This window comes from Lagopus muta, chromosome 15, assembly GCF_023343835.1.
Source record: "Lagopus muta isolate bLagMut1 chromosome 15, bLagMut1 primary, whole genome shotgun sequence".
In the NCBI taxonomy this organism is placed as follows: domain Eukaryota; kingdom Metazoa; phylum Chordata; class Aves; order Galliformes; family Phasianidae; genus Lagopus; species Lagopus muta.
Genome location: NC_064447.1, coordinates 989671 through 1008084, shown reverse-complemented (window position 1 = coordinate 1008084; position 18414 = coordinate 989671). Strand labels below are relative to the sequence as shown.

At 43.3% G+C, this 18414-nt stretch overlaps 1 protein-coding gene across 29 annotated transcripts in view; it reads left to right on the top strand.

The window, feature by feature from the left end:
* Nucleotides 1-18414, top strand: part of MAPK8IP3 (mitogen-activated protein kinase 8 interacting protein 3) — a 73939-nt gene that overhangs the window by 8960 nt on the left and 46565 nt on the right. For 17 of the 29 annotated variants that reach the window (XM_048961365.1, XM_048961345.1, XM_048961366.1 and 14 more), the window contains exons 2-5: nucleotides 11181-11301; nucleotides 11989-12059; nucleotides 12841-12932; nucleotides 16627-16650. In XM_048961365.1, coding sequence (XP_048817322.1) covers nucleotides 11181-11301; nucleotides 11989-12059; nucleotides 12841-12932; nucleotides 16627-16650 — 308 coding nt within the window. The remainder of the gene's footprint in view (nucleotides 1-11180; nucleotides 11302-11988; nucleotides 12060-12840; nucleotides 12933-16626; nucleotides 16651-18414) is intronic. The other 12 variants (XM_048961370.1, XM_048961368.1, XM_048961373.1 and 9 more) reach the window with 1 other exon arrangement.

Here is an 18414-nt window from a genome sequence, read left to right as displayed (position 1 = left end):
TTTGTGGTGGCCTCATGTACCATATATATATATCTAAGTTCATTATGAGGCATCAGGCTCTTAAAATGTAATGCCTGTCTGGGCCCTATGGTAAGTTCATTCATTCCCAGTAATGTTAGGGGAAAAAGTCTGTATCCAAACATGGATTCTTCATGCTTAGGTTCTTCATCTTCTTTATGTCACTTAAGCTTATGACGCTTATTAATATTCATAAGCAGCGCATGTTATTAAAAAATACCTTTAAAGTAAAGCTGTTTTGAGCAAGCAATATGATTTTTTTTTTTATTTAAAGATCAATTTGAGGTAATGTGGATGACTGCTGATGATGATCTGGGCTGATGGTCAGGTCTCCTCGTAGCACATTTACCAGCAGCAGTCAGTCTGTAATCCCTGTGCATGCCACGGTGAAATTGAGCAGTCTGCTTTGCAGTCGTTGGCTTGGGTGACTCTGCTGGAGGATTTCTCAAGGATGTTTTTGGGACATGCAAAATACCCTGCTAGATATATGGACTTGTTTTTTGGGTTTCAAGAGGTGCAGTTGTAAGGGGAAAGCTGAGAAGATGTGGTGTATGGGAAATGTTGAGTCATTGGCCTGAACCACTGATGGAGCACCTGGGAAAAGGACCTGGCCAGCCCTGGCAGCACAGGTGAATGCAATTCAGCTGTGTGAGCAGAAGGGGTGGAGCCTGGCTGCACCTCTCTTAGACCTCATTTATGGGGTTAATTGCCACTAGGAAAGGATTTCTTTTCTGGAGATCCGTTCTTGGTGGAGCTTTCTTTTGTGAACCTGGAGTCTTTTGGTGTGGGTAAACAATCTTCTTCCTTTATGACTCCTTTCTATTGTGCTGGTTTTTCTGTCATCGCACCATTGTTGTAATGCTCTTCCTATTGTCTTGATCTGTCCAATTGCTACAATCTGGGAATATTCAATTGCTGCTATTGCAAATAAAATAACCACAACGTCTTTAATTTCAAGAAAAATCCCGCTATCTGTCTTCACAGAGCTGCAGTCGCACAGGTGGCAGCTTTCTGAGGGATGTGGGTTTGTACCCCACAGAGGCACGTGTGGTCCTCCTGCCCCTGTCCTGAAGGGAGGGTGAGGATGGAGAGGAGTTGCCTTGCATCCCCTTTGCAGCTCATACCTCAGCACTGAGGCCATTGCTGTGGGTGCAGCCTGTGGAAGGCTGGTGGCTGTCTCCCTCCTCACCCACTTCCCCTGATTCTGAGGGCTCTGCTCAAAGCAAGATGTCATCTTCATCTGGGCCTGGCGAAGTCAGCATTATGCTTCTTTTTTGCTCCTGTTCTAATTGGGGTTTGGCCGTCCCCACCTCAGCGTGCTGCTCTGTGAGACAAATGCTGGATGCTTGGTGCTGGAGCAAAGTGCACATCTGCAGGATGACAGGAGCTCAGTGTCAGAGCTGCACTGCTGCCCCCCCTCTGCCTGCATTGCTTGTCAGACGTGAGCCAAGTTCCTTCCTGGAGGTAATGATACATCAGACTTCTGTCTTCAATTAGGATTTACAATAAACTAATCTGTAAGTGATTGGATTTTTTTCCCACTGTATGCCACTCAGGGGCACGTTTCCTTTTTGCTTCCTCTTTCAGAGAGCTAACACTTAATGATTTTTGGAATTTGGTAGTTAAGTGGGCTGAAAAGATTCACATGCAATGCATTTCTGAAGAGCACGCTCAAAAGAAACGTACAGTATTGCATGACACATTTGGAACTCTGTTGTGGAAAGGTACCTTCCCTTTCCCACTGCAGGGAGAGGTGTCATTTTGAGATATTTCATGGTTCTTCTTCACCCATCAGTTAGAGCTTAGGGGAAAAAAAAAAAAAATAATGATTTGGTGGAACTAAAACTGAATCATTTTTGTCTACTTGGTTGTTTCTTGATGTAAATTAGATTATGTCTTGCAAAAGCAGGACATAAGGAGCATCCAAGCTCAGCATGTCACAGCAAACCTGTGAGAATGATGGGAAGCACGCGTACATGCAGACGTGCAGATGTGTGTGCAGATGTGGCCGTGTGCAAGACATGGAGGCAGCGAGGTGCTGGTGCTGACAGGGCACTGCTCCTGCACCTGGCCCTGGCCCTTCCCTCTTTAGTTTGGCGCTGCAATTTGGGAAATAGGGCTCTGTTTTCAGGAGGAATTGTAATGGTTTGAGGAATGAATATGCAGAGTTTGTGGTATTTGTTGTAGAGCTGCCTCTGGTGATAAAACTAAGGATTCTGTTTCTCTCAGCATCTTATTTGGTGCATATCATCTCCTCTGATGTTACTTAGGGAAACCATATAGGCTGTTTCAGAGCTAACTTAAAGCAAGAAGGTTCAGAACTAAGATATTATCAAGGAACAGATACATTTAAGTAGCTTTTTTCTTGGCAAATATGAAGGAGTTTTGTGTTTTGTGGTGATGCAGTGATGCTCAGTGTTGGTGTGTGCCTGGCGCCATGCTCACGATCAACTTGTACCAGAGCCCCCAGGTCTCCTTTCTGGGGCATTCCCCAGCATTCAGCTCCCACTCTGCACAGAGCTGGCGCTGCCCTGTCCCAATGCAGAATATAGCACTTCTCTTGCTAAACCTCATGTGGCTGCTGATGCACATCCCTCTAATTTGTCAAGATCTCGCTGCAAGGCCTCTCTACCCTCAAGGGAATCAACAGCTCCCACTAATTTAGTAACATCTGCAGCTTATGTATAAGACCTTGCATAGTAATTTTTCCTCTGTAACTGTTTTGTCTCTGGTGTTAGGAAGACACCCACTTGTACAGGAGCATAGCACTGGAAGGGACTTGCTGACTCAACATGTCCAGTCTCAGTATTGCAGGCAATTGCATTACATAAGCTGTTTCATAAATTTATCAAGCTTTGTCTTAAAACCTTTAGTTAAATCTCTTGCTTCTACTCTTCTAAAAGCAACTGCCTTCTGAATTCCACTTGTTTGTTTTTTTTTTTTTTTTTTAACTTGCCACCTCTTTTTACTGGTTTGTTCTTGTGCCAGCATTGTCTTTTGCTCTAAGTAACTTCTGCCCCCATCAAATATTTATGCCTTTGATGTATTAATAGAAACCAATCCAGCCTTTGGTCTCCATTGGCTTGGCAGTGCAAGCCAAGCTCTGCTTGCTGCCCGCTGGAGAAGGGGCAGTTTGGAGTGCCACAGGGAGGTATTTGTGCAGCTGCCTGCTGACACAGTCAGCCTCAGCTTCCCTCATCCCTGTGTGATTTGGTGACACTTTACCATGCTTGGCTTGATCCTCCCTGAGCATTGCAGCCGCCTGCTGCAGTAGCAGGTGGCTTTCCTGGAAGGCTTTAGCAGTGTGGTAGCATGAATGGATGTACTGGAGTGTTGCATTGTTCAAAATCACAATGGTAGGATTTATCACGGGTGATCACTGCCTGTTCACCTGTGTAACATCCTGCTGGCTGGAGGTGGCAGCACATCTGTCTCCCTCGTCACTGTGTTGCAGTGGCCTGGGGCACATAATTGCTCTGTGCTCAGCTCTTTTCTCTCAAGACTTCTCACTGCAGTCAAAATGTTTGCCATTATGTGCATGCCCTTGCTTAGTCCCAGTACCTCTCTGGCCATCAGCATCACTTAGTTCCTCCTGTGTGATGTTTTGATTCTCTTCATGAGTGGCATCTCCCAGTCTTGTGTCATCTGCTGCACTTGACTAGCACCTCCTGTCTTGTCAGCCCCACTTACAAGGCTGTCTGTGCTGCCTCTGTGTTCCTCTACAGCACTGAGAGCAGAGCTGTGTCAGGGCTGGGGGTTGGGAAGAGCCCCTCTGTCTGCCTGGCTCTGTTGTAGCACCAGGCCTGCTTTGTGGAGAGCATCTGAAAAGCAGAACTATCTCATTCTTGAAAAGAAGGCTCAGATCCCTTGGAATAGGAGTTTGGGGGATAGTTCTGTTGATATATGCCAAAATAACAGAATTTCATTTTACAGAAGCATTCAAATATCAATATACAACTATAAAGTAGCTAACGTGTAAAAGATGTATCTGTGAATCCTTGAAATTAGCAACAGAAGCAAAAGCCTTTAAGTGCAGCAGTTGTGAAGAAAAGCTTATTTAACTATGATTGTGTGCTTTTGTGCAGATGGAAATGTTTCTTCAGAAGAGTGTTCCTCTTTGAGGATAGCAAAGATCTGAGCATCGGTGCAGCTCAGAGCATAGTACTGTGTCCTGCTGGGCAAGTAAATTCTGCAGTTAGCTTAAAATATGATTAAAATGGCTTTACAGTGTATCAGAAAAAAATGGGGAGGGGTTGTTCTCAATGCTCTTATGGTGATTTAGCTGTTTTACTAATGGCCTTTTTCACTGTCAGCTTCACTCGAAGTCAGAGACCTCAGCCGAGTCTGTGTTCAATGTTTTAGTGTTTTAAATTTGTGTAAGGATCTTCACGTGAATTGGTGTTCTGTGTCATGAATATTCAATACAGAAACATTCATACAGTCGTGGAATCATGAGTACAAAACAGTTGCTGGTCCCAAGGCTGGTGTGTGCCATAAGGTGTATTGTGGAACTGCTTTGAAGTTCAGGCAAAGCTCAGCAATGAAAATTTGTGAGAGTTCTGTACTGTGGCTGTTCCAACTGGAGCTTCTTACCTGTGGGATACAGCAAAACATGGGGAACCCAAGCAGAGCATAAGGAGAGGTTTGAGAATGCCTTTGTTCTTTGCCAAGTCCTGGTGTGTAAGTACAGGATAGATTTCTTAGCAACCGTGAAATTTGTGATGATGAAGTGATTACCTGAGAATTTCAAGAAGCGTAGGGTAGGCGAGTTCGGAATTGCTGATTGCTTCATTTCAGAGTTGCAGCTGAACTTTTTTCTCCAACAGATTATTTGCTACCAGAAGTTGTCTGTCTGCGGTTTCCATTGGTAACCTTACAGGAGTGTAATAGTTTGGGGGCTGATGGTTGGGTGTTTCTGTTTGTGTGAAAGTAAGTATATAAAAACTGTCCATGTTCTGATAGAAACTAGGAATGTTTTTACACAGCGGAGTCGAATTAACACTCCAGAAATGATATATACAAGATTCAGTTTCTTAATCACACCCTTTTGTTTTGCTATATAAGTAACTTAATTTTATACACATTCTATGTAAAATAGAGATCTGAACATCTATTTGTAGTGTGGAGTTGTTAACTATTTGTTGATTTTTTTTTTTTTTACAGAGCTCTGTAAGAGAAGTAACTGAACCAATGGAGTTGAATTCAGAAAGTGAGAAGTAGGATTCTTTTTATCTTGATGATGGAAACTGGAAGTTTTTTCCTGACCAAGCCTGTTGTTTATGGCCACATCTATGAGAAGTGGCTTACTTTGAACCATCCTCTTTCTAAATGTTAAAGTGGAAAGGTGTAGCTTTACTTTATTGAAGCTTTGACTTTGCTGTTTGACTTGAAATTGCCTGTAGAGTTGCTGCAGTAGGAAGCTGTGCCTTGCTGTTTGAATGTCAAATGCCATGCTGTAGGCAGCTGCCTCACAAGAAAGTAATCCTCCCTTTTTGAGCCTCGCATTGAGTGAACTGGGTTCTGTTAGGAGAGCAGAGCAATGACTTCACCTTGGGTAGCACCTTACTAGTCCTCCCCCCCCCGTGAGTATAACGGCACTAGAAACTTAGTGTGGAACAGGTGAGAAGTCAGATAGCTGAGAATTGGCCTGTTTCTGTGTCTGGCTTCTGTATGGGAACTGCTAAGTCATGGCCTGAACCTCTGATTAATCACCTGAGGTGAGCCATGAGTCAGCCAGAGGAGCACAGGTGAAGGCAATTCACCTGTGCTGCTGGAAGGGGTGGAGCCAGGCTCCAGCCCTCCTGGACCTATTTAAGAGCTGGCTACCAGAGGGGAAGGATCTCTTCTGGAGATCCCCTCTTTTGGTATCTTCTAGTGAGCTCAACCCAAGGGTAAGCTCTTCCACTTATTCTCTTTTGTGATCCTTGTTTGCTTTGCCTTACTCTTTTGATTATATTGCGATTATAACATCTTAGATATCTATTGATTATACACAATTATATTGTGATTATAACATCTTGGTTATACAGGCTTCCTAAGACAGAATACTGTCAACATGACTTCCCAAATTGCCAGTTAATCACTGCCCCAAATTGTGAGTTGAAGGCTACATTGCCTCCCTAGCCCATAGGCTTCCTGCAGGTGTGGAGCGCGGTGTGAGTCCTCACTGCCCTGCAGACAGCCCCCCCTCACAGGCAGCTGTGTCAGTCTCCAGCTGTGTCCAGCTCTGTGTCCGTCTCCAGCTGTTCTGCAGGGCACTGCAGCACTGCTCTCTGCCCAGCATGAGGGTGACGCTGGCTGAGCTGCTGCTGTTCCTGTTGGCGTCTGCTGCATGCTGCCAGCCAGCCCAGATTAAGGCCTTGTAATAAGATTTCCGCATATATGCATATCTAGCTCACTCTGCTTGGTTTATTGTTAATATGATATGATGATTTCTGACTGCGTGCTACTATTTTTAGTCATTTTCTTCCTCTGAAAGCCAGAAATGCAGGAAGCTAAGCAATCTCCAGTGTAACACTGCTTTTCAGAGGAATACTCATTCTTTCACTTAAGATGATTTTATGCTGGATGTTTGTTGTTTAATGATGAGCGTGTGAGTTATGTTGGTTGTTGTATCCTGAGTTGTTAGAGACCAGTTATCCTGCTTGAAATACAGGGAGAGACTCTAGCAAGATTAATGTTTCAGCTTTCTTAATAACTGTTTAAAAGTATCTGGTTCTTGTAACTGTTGAAAAATTATCCTTTGAAAGCTAGTGTAAGGGTTCTGGAAAAAATAGTAATGCTGTGGTCAGCTTTGCTACACAGAACAGCTGAGAGTGGGCTGTTCTTCCAGTTCACCCATCTATTTTATTGTAATGGGATTAAAAAAAGCAATATTTTCCCTTAAACATTGGAATTATCTGTTACATTTAATTTGTTTTCTAAAAATCTTTGCTACATCTCCATAAAAATAAAGACAGGAGCTGTGAAATAATTGAGGTGTTGGTCTGAACTGAGCTTCTTGCAGTGAGGTAACTGAAGAAAATGAACCAGAGCATCTGCCTCCGCACATGAGATACCTCTTGATCTGCAGGGCATCTCAGAGCATGAAGTTAAGCCCATATTTCCTAACCAGCACTGTGGTTTTTTCTCTTGGCAGTGGTGAAGTGAAAGAAGGCAGTCAGCAAATGCAGCACTCACTGCTCTCTGTGAGTTCTCCTGGTCTTACCAGGGGTTGCCCCAACCCAAATGCAACACCGCACATTTGGCTTTGTTGAACCTCATTATGTTCATCTGGCCCCACTTCTCAGGCCTGTCCAGGTCCCTCTGTTTTATCAACAGCCTTTATCCAATATAATGGTATCAGCAAACTTGCTGAGGGTGCACTTGAAACCCTTGTCTGTCATTGATAAAGATTGGAACAGCACTGAGTTCAAGAGAGACTCCTGAGGGATGCCACTTGTAATGTCTTCCACCTGGACATAGAGTCATTGGCCACAACCCTCTGGCTGTGACCATCCAGGCAATCCTTTATCTGTTGAATAGTCTACCTTTCAGATCTGTATTCCTCCACCTTAGAGGTAAGGATGTGATGTGATACCATGCCAGAGGCCTTGCAGAAGTCCAGGTAGATCATTTGCTCTTCCATCTGGTGATGCCATCAGTCCATTGTGGAAGTCCACCAGATTGGCCAGGCACGATCTGCCCTTGGTGAAGCCTTACAAAGCCTTACTGATTTTTAGTTCAGCATCAAGAGAGGTGTTCAGCTTCATCTTTCTGCATCCGATTGCAGCATCTAGATAGGATTGACAGTGCACAGTGTTAAAGGAAAAAGAGTAAAATAAACCAGAGTAAAACAGAGGGATCGTTTTCCTGTGATGCCTGCTTTATTTGTGAATGTACACATGGAAAAAAGATGACTTTTGAATCCGTGTCTCCTCTGCCTGTTCATTTTCAGAGGGCTTAGAAAGGGTGAAATCTTTATCTTTTTTGAGTTAGTGAGAACTTTCCCACAGCTCCAGTACAAGCAGGGTTGTACGCTACATGTTCATGTAGTCCAGCATTAAATGGGGAGATTGGTGGCCCTGCATGTGGCAGGAGGGTTGGAGATTCATGATTCTTGAGGTCCCTTACATCCCTGGCCATTCTGTGTAATGAAAGAAATGGAAAACGTGAAATGAATGTGAATTCCCTGAGCTGCATTCACTCAACAGTATGTTTTAAAGCTAAGTACGACTGCCTCAGTGCCAGGTGATAAAAAATAACCAAAATTCACTATTCCTGAGTTGGAGGAGACCCACAGGGATCATCAACTTGCTGTCATCAAACCCCCAGCTCCTCTTCTGTGGGGCTGCTTGTCTCCCAGTCTGTGCACAGAGCCAGGGCTGCCCTGTCCCAGTGCAGATTCTGGTGCTTGGCTCTTGTTAGACTTCATGGTGTTGGTGATTGTTCATCCCTCTAGTTTTTCACCATCTCCCTGAGAGACCACTCCTCCCAAATTTAGGAATCTCCTGGACTGTTTGTATCAGCTGTGTGGTATTGTCAGTTAACATCTGGTGAGTTGAAATCACCCGTAAGGACCGGGGTGGCTGATCTACAGGGCTCTCTTTGTTCCTTGAAGAACAATTCCTCTGTGTCCCTGTGCTTTCTGGGTGGCCGCTCCACAGCTCCCACTTTATTCTTGTCTTGACTTTCTGATGCATGGGGAGATGCTGGCTGAGAGATTCTGATGCAGGAACAGCTAAAAAGTGTTTTGGAGCCAGACAGAGTAAGGAGCCTTTGGTCCTTGTGCCCAAGAGCTGGTGTTCGATCTCTGTAGGAGACAGAGCAGGATATGCTGCAGTATGCTTACCTGAGATGTTCTTCTTCCCTGAGAGCACTTAGAGTGGCATTAATTTTTAATATTGCTGTCTCTGTTTCTTCTCCAAGTGGTTAGCTGATTTCTAGTTTTCTGTTTCTTTGATTACTTTGAGATTGCAAGACAGACAGGAACTGAGTAAGAAGAGTCTTACTGTGGGACATTTAATCTTTCAGTCATTTTCTCTAAACTAAACCCAAGCAGCGGTAGCAAATCCAGGAATCCTATTAAAGTTGACCTACATAGTGGGAATAAAATTGGTCTCATGCCTTCTTTTGCTTCGAATGTTTTCCTTAATGCCAGTTAATGTTTCTGGCTACTATAAGCATAATTCCTGCCTGGCTGGGTGGCACATTCCTGGGTGAGGAACTGAGGAAAGCTGGGCCCCTCGAACCAAGAAAGCTGTGTGGGAGTGAAAGCCAGGCAAGTGAGATGCGACAGGGATTTAGCAGTTGGCTGTAATTAGAAGTTTGTCAACAGAGCATTAGTGTGGAGCACTTCCAGCAAATCCCTGAGAGGAGGCAGAGGAAAACACTTCTTTTCTTAGTATGGCTTCAACCAGTCCAAACCAAATTAAATGGCCTCTTTAAGTCTGTTGTTCAGTGTGGCTATCTTGGTTAGAACTTTTTTTTTCTTCCTTTTTTTAGTCAGAGTTGAATGATACAGTTATTCTGGAAACCATATCACAGAATGGCCCTGGTTGGAAGGAACCTCCAGGATCATAAAGCTGATAAATCTGAATTCCACGCTCCCCCCAACGCCCTCTGCATGCAGGGCCACCAACGTCCACATTTCACAGCAGCCCAGGCTGCCCAGGGCCCCATCCAACCTGGCCTTGAACACCTCCAGGGATGGACGGGGCATCACAGCCTCTCTGGGCAGCTGTTCCAGCACCTCACCACTCTCTCTGTAAAGAACTTCCCCTGACATCCAACCTAAATCTTCACTCCCTCAACTTCAAACCATTTCCCCTTGTCCTGCTGTTATCCACCCTTTCAAAGAGTTGCCTCCCCTCCTGTCTGTAGGCTCCCTTTAGGTACTGCAGGCTGCAATGAGGTTACCCCGCAGCCTTCTTTGCTCCATGCTGAACAAGCCCAGGTCCCTCAGCCTGTCATCATAGGTGCACCAGTCCTGCAATATCTTTGTGGCTCTCCTCTGGACCCTGTCCAGCAGCTCTCTGTCTTTCTTGTACTGGGGGCCCAGACGTGGATACATTATTGGGGAATAGGAATTTCAAGAATAAGTCTGCCTTTCTCAGAGTCCATAAAATGGTTTGCTGGTTGTCGGTTAGTGACTGCGTGGTTTTTAAGTTGAATTGACATTTCAGAGAAAAAAAAATCTAAAATTTTTTACAGACTCAAAATTTAATGAAAAAAGGGGTATCGTGATACATCAGGGCAGAATGGAAAAGAAAGTTGAAGTCTCTGTAAGGATTAAAAGCACAGAGTGCAGGAGAATGAGGCATAGCCAAAATGCGTGTATGCTTTTCTGTAGATGCAGGTTTGTAGGAATAAGAAGTGTTTCATTGTTGAGGTGAATTTACTGATGTCCAGAGAAGGCTGGCTGGGATTTCCTTCCTGCGAGGTCTCATCAGCCACTGCTTCCTTTCTGCACTGATTGAGGCGTAACTCAGCTTACAGAACTGAGAGAGTAAGACTCAAGTTTTTTTCAGCAACTCAGGAGTTTAGAAGTGCAGTCCTTACAGAATCATCTCTTTCAAAGTTACTCTGTTTTTTGTCGTGTAACTCTCTATCCCTTATTTGATGTATGCCTTTTCCCTAACCTCTGGTTGAAGATCTGGGAAGTGGAATGCAAAGGTGACTGTTAGGTCTGATGGTTGTGGATAGGTTTTCCGCAAGGCTTGTCTGTTTCCTGCAAAACTTAGGTGCAACATCATTTATAGTGGAGGTTTTCTGATGTCCGAAGGAGATTTCTGACATAGGCACTTCTAAATGCATGACTGTAGGCACAACATTTGTCTTTTCTGACATAAAACTAACAGGAGTCCAAATTCAGCTGAGCATGACCAATAAAGATGTTGCTGAAGATGATAGAATCATATTGGTTTACATAATTTGCTTTGGACAATAACTTATATCTTAATGATACACAGAATACACCTTTTACTTTGTTTTATAAGATACTATTTCTAGCTTGATTAAAGGCCGTTATACTACTTAAGGCACATGGAGATTCTCATCTCTTGCTTCTTGTGTGCGTATGTATCCACACAACATGGGAGGAGAGGAGAGGAAAAGTCATATAGCACGAACACTTTATGTTTGTTCCTCATCCTTGCTTCCTTCTCTGGCTTTTTCCTGTCCAGAAGTTTATAGAGTTTGAAGATGCACTGGAACAGGAGAAGAAGGAGCTACAAATCCAAGTGGAACACCTTGAATTTCAGACTCGACAGTTGGAGCTGAAGACCAAAAACTATGCAGATCAGAGTAAGCAAAGTTGTGCACCAGTTATGATTATATAGTTTGCTTTCCGTGAGTATATACTTGCAGATATTTTTCATGTGCTCTTTTTTTTGTCATTTGTTTTAATGTAATTTATGCAAAGCCTTAAATCTTTGGCTGTCCCTTTCTTTGGTACAAAATTCTGAGCCATCTACAGGGTGAATGTGTCCACACAGTTTAGTACAGGTTTCGTTGTTTCTCTTGCATGGAGCATGCCTAATCTTCCCAGCTGTAAGGTCTGTACCATTGCTGAAGGTTTTGATATCTGATTTTTAGTTTCTCCTTGTACCTGAAAAGAACCTCCTATGTTTTTCATCATATAAATGAATGCATTTTGTTGGTTAAGGTTCCCATCACGTTCTAACACTCCTTCTACTAAAACAGCCAGAGTCACCAGCCCCAAAGGATAATTTAAATTGTTGTCAAACCACCACACTTAAGAGGCACCAGGCTCAGGAGTTCTGTTTTTACACTTGTCTTGCACCACCATGAAGTGACTTTGTAATGAAAACCACATTATAGTGCATGATTGTGTTCCTTTTTGTTCAGTAGGTAGGAATTCATTTTCAGCACAGCATACCTATTTTGTGGTACAAGTTTTGAGATTTCTCTAGATTCTTTGAGGGTCTTAATCTGTATGTTAGCTAATGGTTGGAATCTTTTTTTTGGCAGTTTCACGGCTGGAAGAGCGTGAATCAGAAATGAAGAAAGAGTACAATGCTTTACATCAGCGTCACACAGAGGTAAGCTTTTATCTGATACCTTCCAAATAAACAAACCCTTAGTTTACTCATAAAATCATGTCTGAGGATTCAGTTTTGTCATCCTGGCAGTGACTAGAGCTTCTGAACTTTGAGAACATCAAAATTATCTGAAGGGAGGGTGCAAGGAGGATGAAGCCATGCTCTTTTCAATGGTGCCCATTGCCAGTCAGAGGGCACAGAAGGTTCTGTCTCAATGTCAAATAGCACTTCTCTGTGTTCAGGTGGCTGGGTGCTGGCACAGGTTGTGTAAGGAGATTGTGGAATCTCCTTAACTGGGGATGTTCACAAACCATCTGGGCATGGTCCTTTGTGACCTGCCTTGGGTGGCCCTGCGTAAATAGGAGCATTGGACAAGATGACCTCCACAGGTCCCTTCTAACCTCACTGGTCAGTAATTCTGTGAACAGAGCTCTCCTCCCTCACCTTCCACAACTAACCAGCCTCATGGAGACCTATATAAATGTTGGATATGCTTTTTCATGGCTTAAGGTTAAGCTTAAGCCATTTCTGACACGGCTTTGTGACAGATTTTCTGTCAGACTTGTCCATTCACTTACGTCATCAGTTAAAAAAAAAAAAAAAAGCAGCAAAGATGAGTGTTTTTTTATATGTATATATATTTTTAAGAAAAAGGAAAATTGGAAATGAATCTGGAAAACAATATTCAAAAAGCAGGAATCACAGAATATCTCAAGTTGGAAGGGACACATAACCCATAGAGTCTTTTCAGTTTGGCTCATGTATGTTTTCTTCTTCACAGATGATTCAGACCTATGTGGAACACATCGAACGATCCAAAATGCAGCAGGTTGGGGGAAATAATCAAACTGAGGGCAGTGTACCTGGGAGAAGGTAGGACCATAACCTCTCCATATAATGTTTGCCATCCAGGAACTTATAAAATGAGTGCATATTTGTGAGAGAAAGAAACCAGACAAAGGATCTTTCCTTGTGGGCATGGATTATACCTGAAGCTCTTTGTAATGTGTTGATGATGATTTATAGGTAAGTTCTCTAAGGTTTGACAGAGAGGAGTTTTGTGTGTTCTGTTACAAAGCTTAGACTTTATGGTGCTGCTGCAGGTGGGGTCTTCTGGAAAGCGATGTTTGTGTTCTCAGGTGGCATGTAAAAGACTTATCTATAAAATGGATGGAGATGGAAGAAGGTGTTCACTTGTGTGTGTGTGTCTCTGTGTATGTGTGATGGCCAGCAAAACTGGAGTAGTTAAATGCATTAGCCTTTATATAACTCCTTCCCCAGTTTCTTCAAGAGAAGATTTCTCTGAGTCAGTCACTCAGTAGACCTACTTATGCCCAAGAAAGTGATTTTTTTTCCCTCTGTTTTCATAGCACCAAACTGGTAAGAACCAGCCTCTGTTTAAAAGAATGGCAGTAGTACGAAATGAAATTCAGTGTATAAAAACACTATTTTTTGGAGCCTTACACTAAATTTAAAGCACAAAAATTCCAATTGCAATCATTTCATTACAGATACATTATATGGACCAATAATATTGCCCGTAGGCTGTGAAAGAAAAAAAAAAGTGGTGTTCCATAAATACTGGTCAGAGAAGTAATAAATCAAATAAAGCATCGTATAAATCTATTTGTACTGAGTACAATCTATTAAGCCACTGAGACGTATAAAAAGATTATTTCAAATGAAGAAACAAAAAAAGAAATATGTTTAGAAAAAAGGAAGAATAAGGATATTTTAGTACCCTATGTTTAGATCTGTAACATTTAAATACTAAGGAGTCCACTGGGTTTGGGATAAAGAAAGCAGAAGGAAGTGTCAGGTCTTGAAATAAGAAATTTAAGTTCTCTGGAAGCTGTGGCTTCCTTTTTCTGGATTGGAGTGCCTGGGAAGAAGTTCAGATTGTGAAAGTTTTGACCGTGTATTGTAAAACAGAAAAGGAGAGAGCAAGAGAGACACAAACTCCTACCCCCAGGAGGGAGGCTTGAAGGATGTGGAGAGGGAGAAGTAGAAAACACGAGTTTTCAGAAGAGCGTGGGACTTCTGCCTGATTCCATACAGACATGGTATTCCTTCCCCAGCCAGTGCTTTGCATTCTGCCAGAGCTTCGTGATGTGAGAGGAGGGTGGGAGGGTCAGCCTCTGGTTCTGTACTGGTGGCATACTGGTGTGCACACAGGGCTGGTGTACAGGGGAACAGGAGCTTTGTTCACAGCTGTTGGTAATGTAACATCGTAGTGTTAGAAGGAAGGGAGGATGCTGAAGGAAAATGGGCTCGGTAACTGCAGAGCATCCATGTTTGTGACTTCTGCTGAGCTGTGTGCTTCTGCTGTCAGATGACTTTGTACACCCATGGTAGAGGGGAAACAAGATAGACTGGGTCTTGGTCATCCAACTCACTTCTCCAACCTACCTGAAAGGTGTGGATGTTTGTAGGAAGAATAGCTGTGCTGATGTGTGCATTTATCTCTTGTTGCCGTCTCCATGTCTCAGCTGGGAATGGGGGGAACTGTGAGCTGCCTGCTGAGCAGGCAGGGTGCAGCATAGCTGGAAACGAAGTGTCAGTGTGTGCTCCTGTTTCTTTCATTCTGCAGGGAGCAGCTGAGCTCTCCTGCCACGGGAAATATTCAGCAACATTTTAGGGGCAGCAATGTAGCAGTTTTAAGCAGTTGCATCCTAATCTCAAGAGTCAGAAAGGCTTATCTAGGTTTTCTCCCACATACACTCCCTGATGGACAGTACGAATCTGTATCAGATCTAAAAGGAACTGGAACAAGAGCATTGTGATCTGAGCTGAGCTCTTTGTGTGGCCATAGAAATCCCAAGCCATATAAATTCCAAATTTCAGAGCTGGTGATCCTCTGTGGATCTACCTTTCCAACATGAACAGTTGCACTTAAGTCAGAAGCAGCTGCTGTGTGACACATGCTCCTTCAGAGTTTAACAAATAAAAAATAAAATCAAAGAGCAAAGTTGTGTTCATTTACTATTTTATTGCATCCCATAATAGTAAAAGATACTTGTAACCTTAGGTACAATACCAGCATACGGCTGGAAGATAGTAGTGTAAGAAGGATCCTTGTACACTGAATTGATTGACAAGACATTTATCATCTCATAGGGAGGAGAAGCCACAGTTAATTTATACTTCTTCTGTTGGCTGAGTAGTCCTTTCAGAAAAGAGCATCTTAATGTATTTGTTTTAGAGAGGAATAACTGAAGGTTGTGGTACTTGTAAAGTGGGCTGAATAGTAAGTTCTCAGTGCTGTTTTCTGCAAAACAGTTAATTAATGTCGGGTCAGAGTGGCTAGAAGAATAAAACTGATTACACACTACAGTGTATTGAAACCTATCCAGGGAAGAAAGAGCAGAAGCTAGATGGTGGCCTCTCTAGGCAAACAGGGGCAACACGATGGGTATGGAAAGAGAAGATATGGTGTGAAAAGAACCAGTAGGTTATAGGTTGTTCTTAGGATTGCGAGAGCACATGTTCCTGACAGCTCCATCAACAGGCTGTTTCTGTTTTCCTTCTCCTCTGTCCCAAATTGATCCTACTCACAGCTGTAATGGGTGGAGTGTGTTCAGCTTGTTTCCCTCCCCAGTTATCCTTCTGTAAATAAGGACGTATCTGTGCAATTACTTGGATGGTAAACTATGAAAGTGCTACAGGCAAAAGCAGGCTTGGCCTCCTTCTCTGCTTGACATATGCACCTGCCAAATTTGGAAAGGACTGCTTGAAATTGGTTCTGATGAGTTTTCCCTAATTGTGAAAAAAGCTAAAATTAATGGTGGCTTTTTGTTACCGTTCAGTGAAAGAAATACACAGTGAGAAATGTTTACTGGTTGTATCTGTAAGACCACCATTCTCTGATGTGAAGGACAAAACTTTCACTGAGGATTGTCTCTGTGATGGAAGAGCGCTTTTACATGTGACATATTGCTAGTTCCTGGAAGAATGCAAAAATAGAGGAGCTCTCTATGTCTGTCACAGCCCCTGCCAGGCCTCCATCTGAGTCTGTAGGAACAACAACTGGAAAGTGGGTCATCTTCCTTCATTTCAAGCTTTGTGCTGTTCGTGTGTGCTGTGTTTGTGTATGCTTGTGCCTTTGAGGGATGTGTGTTCTTGTGTCTCTGCACAGCTGTGTGAGTTGGTATGCTGATGTGTTTTGGGGAGGGATATGGCTGTAATCTCTCACTGTCTTCCTAGGTGTTTGTGAGTGCATTTGGTTGCTTTCACCTGTGGATGTGCTTGGGTGTGTTTTGTGTGGTAGTCTATGTAGGTACATGTTTGCATAAGGACATAAATACACCAAGGATGCTTGCTTATCACTTGAGAAAAGATAGTGCAAGAAATGCTGGGTATGTGTGTGTCTACTGCCATCTGAGCAGGGGGATGAGTATAGTGCACACCTTCATGTGGTAAGAATAAAAATGCATGCACATGCTTTCTCTGATAGGGCTGCACGTTTGCATGACCTTCATTCTCTAATTGTTGTTGTTGTTTTGTTTTTTTTTGTCCTGCTTTTTGTGCAATTGCTGCTCTGTTTTGGCTGTTACGTTTGTCGCTGCAGTCATCGCCAGTCATGGAGGAAAAGGTAAATCCTACTGCTGCATCTTAACTTTGTTAATCGTAGTTTCGGAGTTTGCTGTTGGGTGGCCATGGTGTGATGCTGAAAGGCCTGTTTGCCCTCTTTGTGTACTGACATCTGCATTAGACTCACACACAGCACGCTTCCCTTGGCTGGTGCAGAGGGAGCCAGCAAGCTGCTAAATCAGGAAGGATGTGTGCACTCAAAGGCAGAAAGTGCAGGTCCCAAACCAGGATCATCCCTGTGTAATTGGACTTTTGCACTTCACTTCCCAGAATATTTTAAAAAGTTGTCTTTTCTCCCTTTAATTAGAATCGTGGAATCACCAAGGTTGGAAAAAACCTCCAATCATCCAATCCAGCTATCCACCTATCACCAATATTTCCCTTCTAAACCACAACCCTGCTTACTGCATCTACACGTTTCTTGAACACTTCCTATAGGAATACAAAATAGGCATATTTTCTAGGCAGGGAAGGGAATGCATGTCACCAGTAACTGTCAGGAAGCACATCTGACTTTGGGTGAGGCAGAGTTCTGCACACCCAGCCTACAAAGAGGGCAGTCACCATCTTGCAATGATGGCAAACACAGTAGTTCTGTTACATTTTCTAAGCTTTAGGCTGTTACGGGAGGAGCGTTCTGATCCAGGTTTTGGCTGCTGCAAGCCACTACAGAGGCTTTTGCTGTTTTCTTCGCAACACACAGTAGAAATAACCAAGTGCTCAGGGTCCCTCTGGACCAGAAGGACGTGGGTGTACGAAAGTCACTCCAAAGGGCTGTAGTCAGCACTGAAAATTTCTGCCAACCCTGAGGATATTCTGAACTGCTTTGAGGACTGGTAACACCAACATCAAGACTGCAAAACTGAAGTTAGTTTTCCTGCAGTTTTTGCTCTTCCCTGGGAGATGCAGAAGAGGCTGGAAAGTATTTTCAGAGAAACACAGTGTGGAAATTTTCAATGCAGCTTTCCTTGCAGTCTACATCAAAATACTTCCCTGAAGATCCTACAGTTTCTGATGTTACTTCATACTCCTCTTCTTTGTTAGCACAGATGATAAAGTTCATGTAGTCTGTGTACATTCAGTGGGGATCTGACAAATTACCTGAAGAGGAAGTATGATTTAACATCAGAGTCAGCATGTGTTTGGGATGGCCCCATTTCTCCTGAGTTTCTGCATGTTAGGCCATACTAATTAGGCCATAATCTCAGAAGTGTTTATAGTATACTGTCAGATAATTCGACACCTGTTCTGCAGAAATAAATTATTTTTAAGAATATTTTAGAGCTATAGGAACTTTTCTCAAGCTGTAATGCAGCTGTGAAGTGTGATGTCCCTAGGGCCATCATTTTCGTAGCTATGTGCTGCTTTTGTAAGAGGATTATTTACGAAATTTCTCTGTGTGAATCTTTAGGATTTTCAGGAGAAGATTTTAATGGGGATTCTTAAGAAAAGTTTCCCAAGTCTCCCTGCTGGACCACAGTGAAAATTCCTTTTTGCCTCTCCTGCTTTTCCCAGATGGGCCACAGCAAGCAGTCACTCCAAGCAGGAGCCACACTGGCATAGCAGTGCAGCGTGCCGTGTCAGCTGGGCAGTGCTCAGAACAGAAAGGCTGAACATTTGTCTATTCTGTTAGACATTTTGCTTTTGCTTTGTAAATGAACTGTTTTCTGCCCCTGTGTCAGTGTGTTTGAGTTGGTCTTGGGGTGGCCTTAGGTGCAGCTGCAGTTGTTTTCACCCATGGTCACAGACCACAGAATCACAGAAC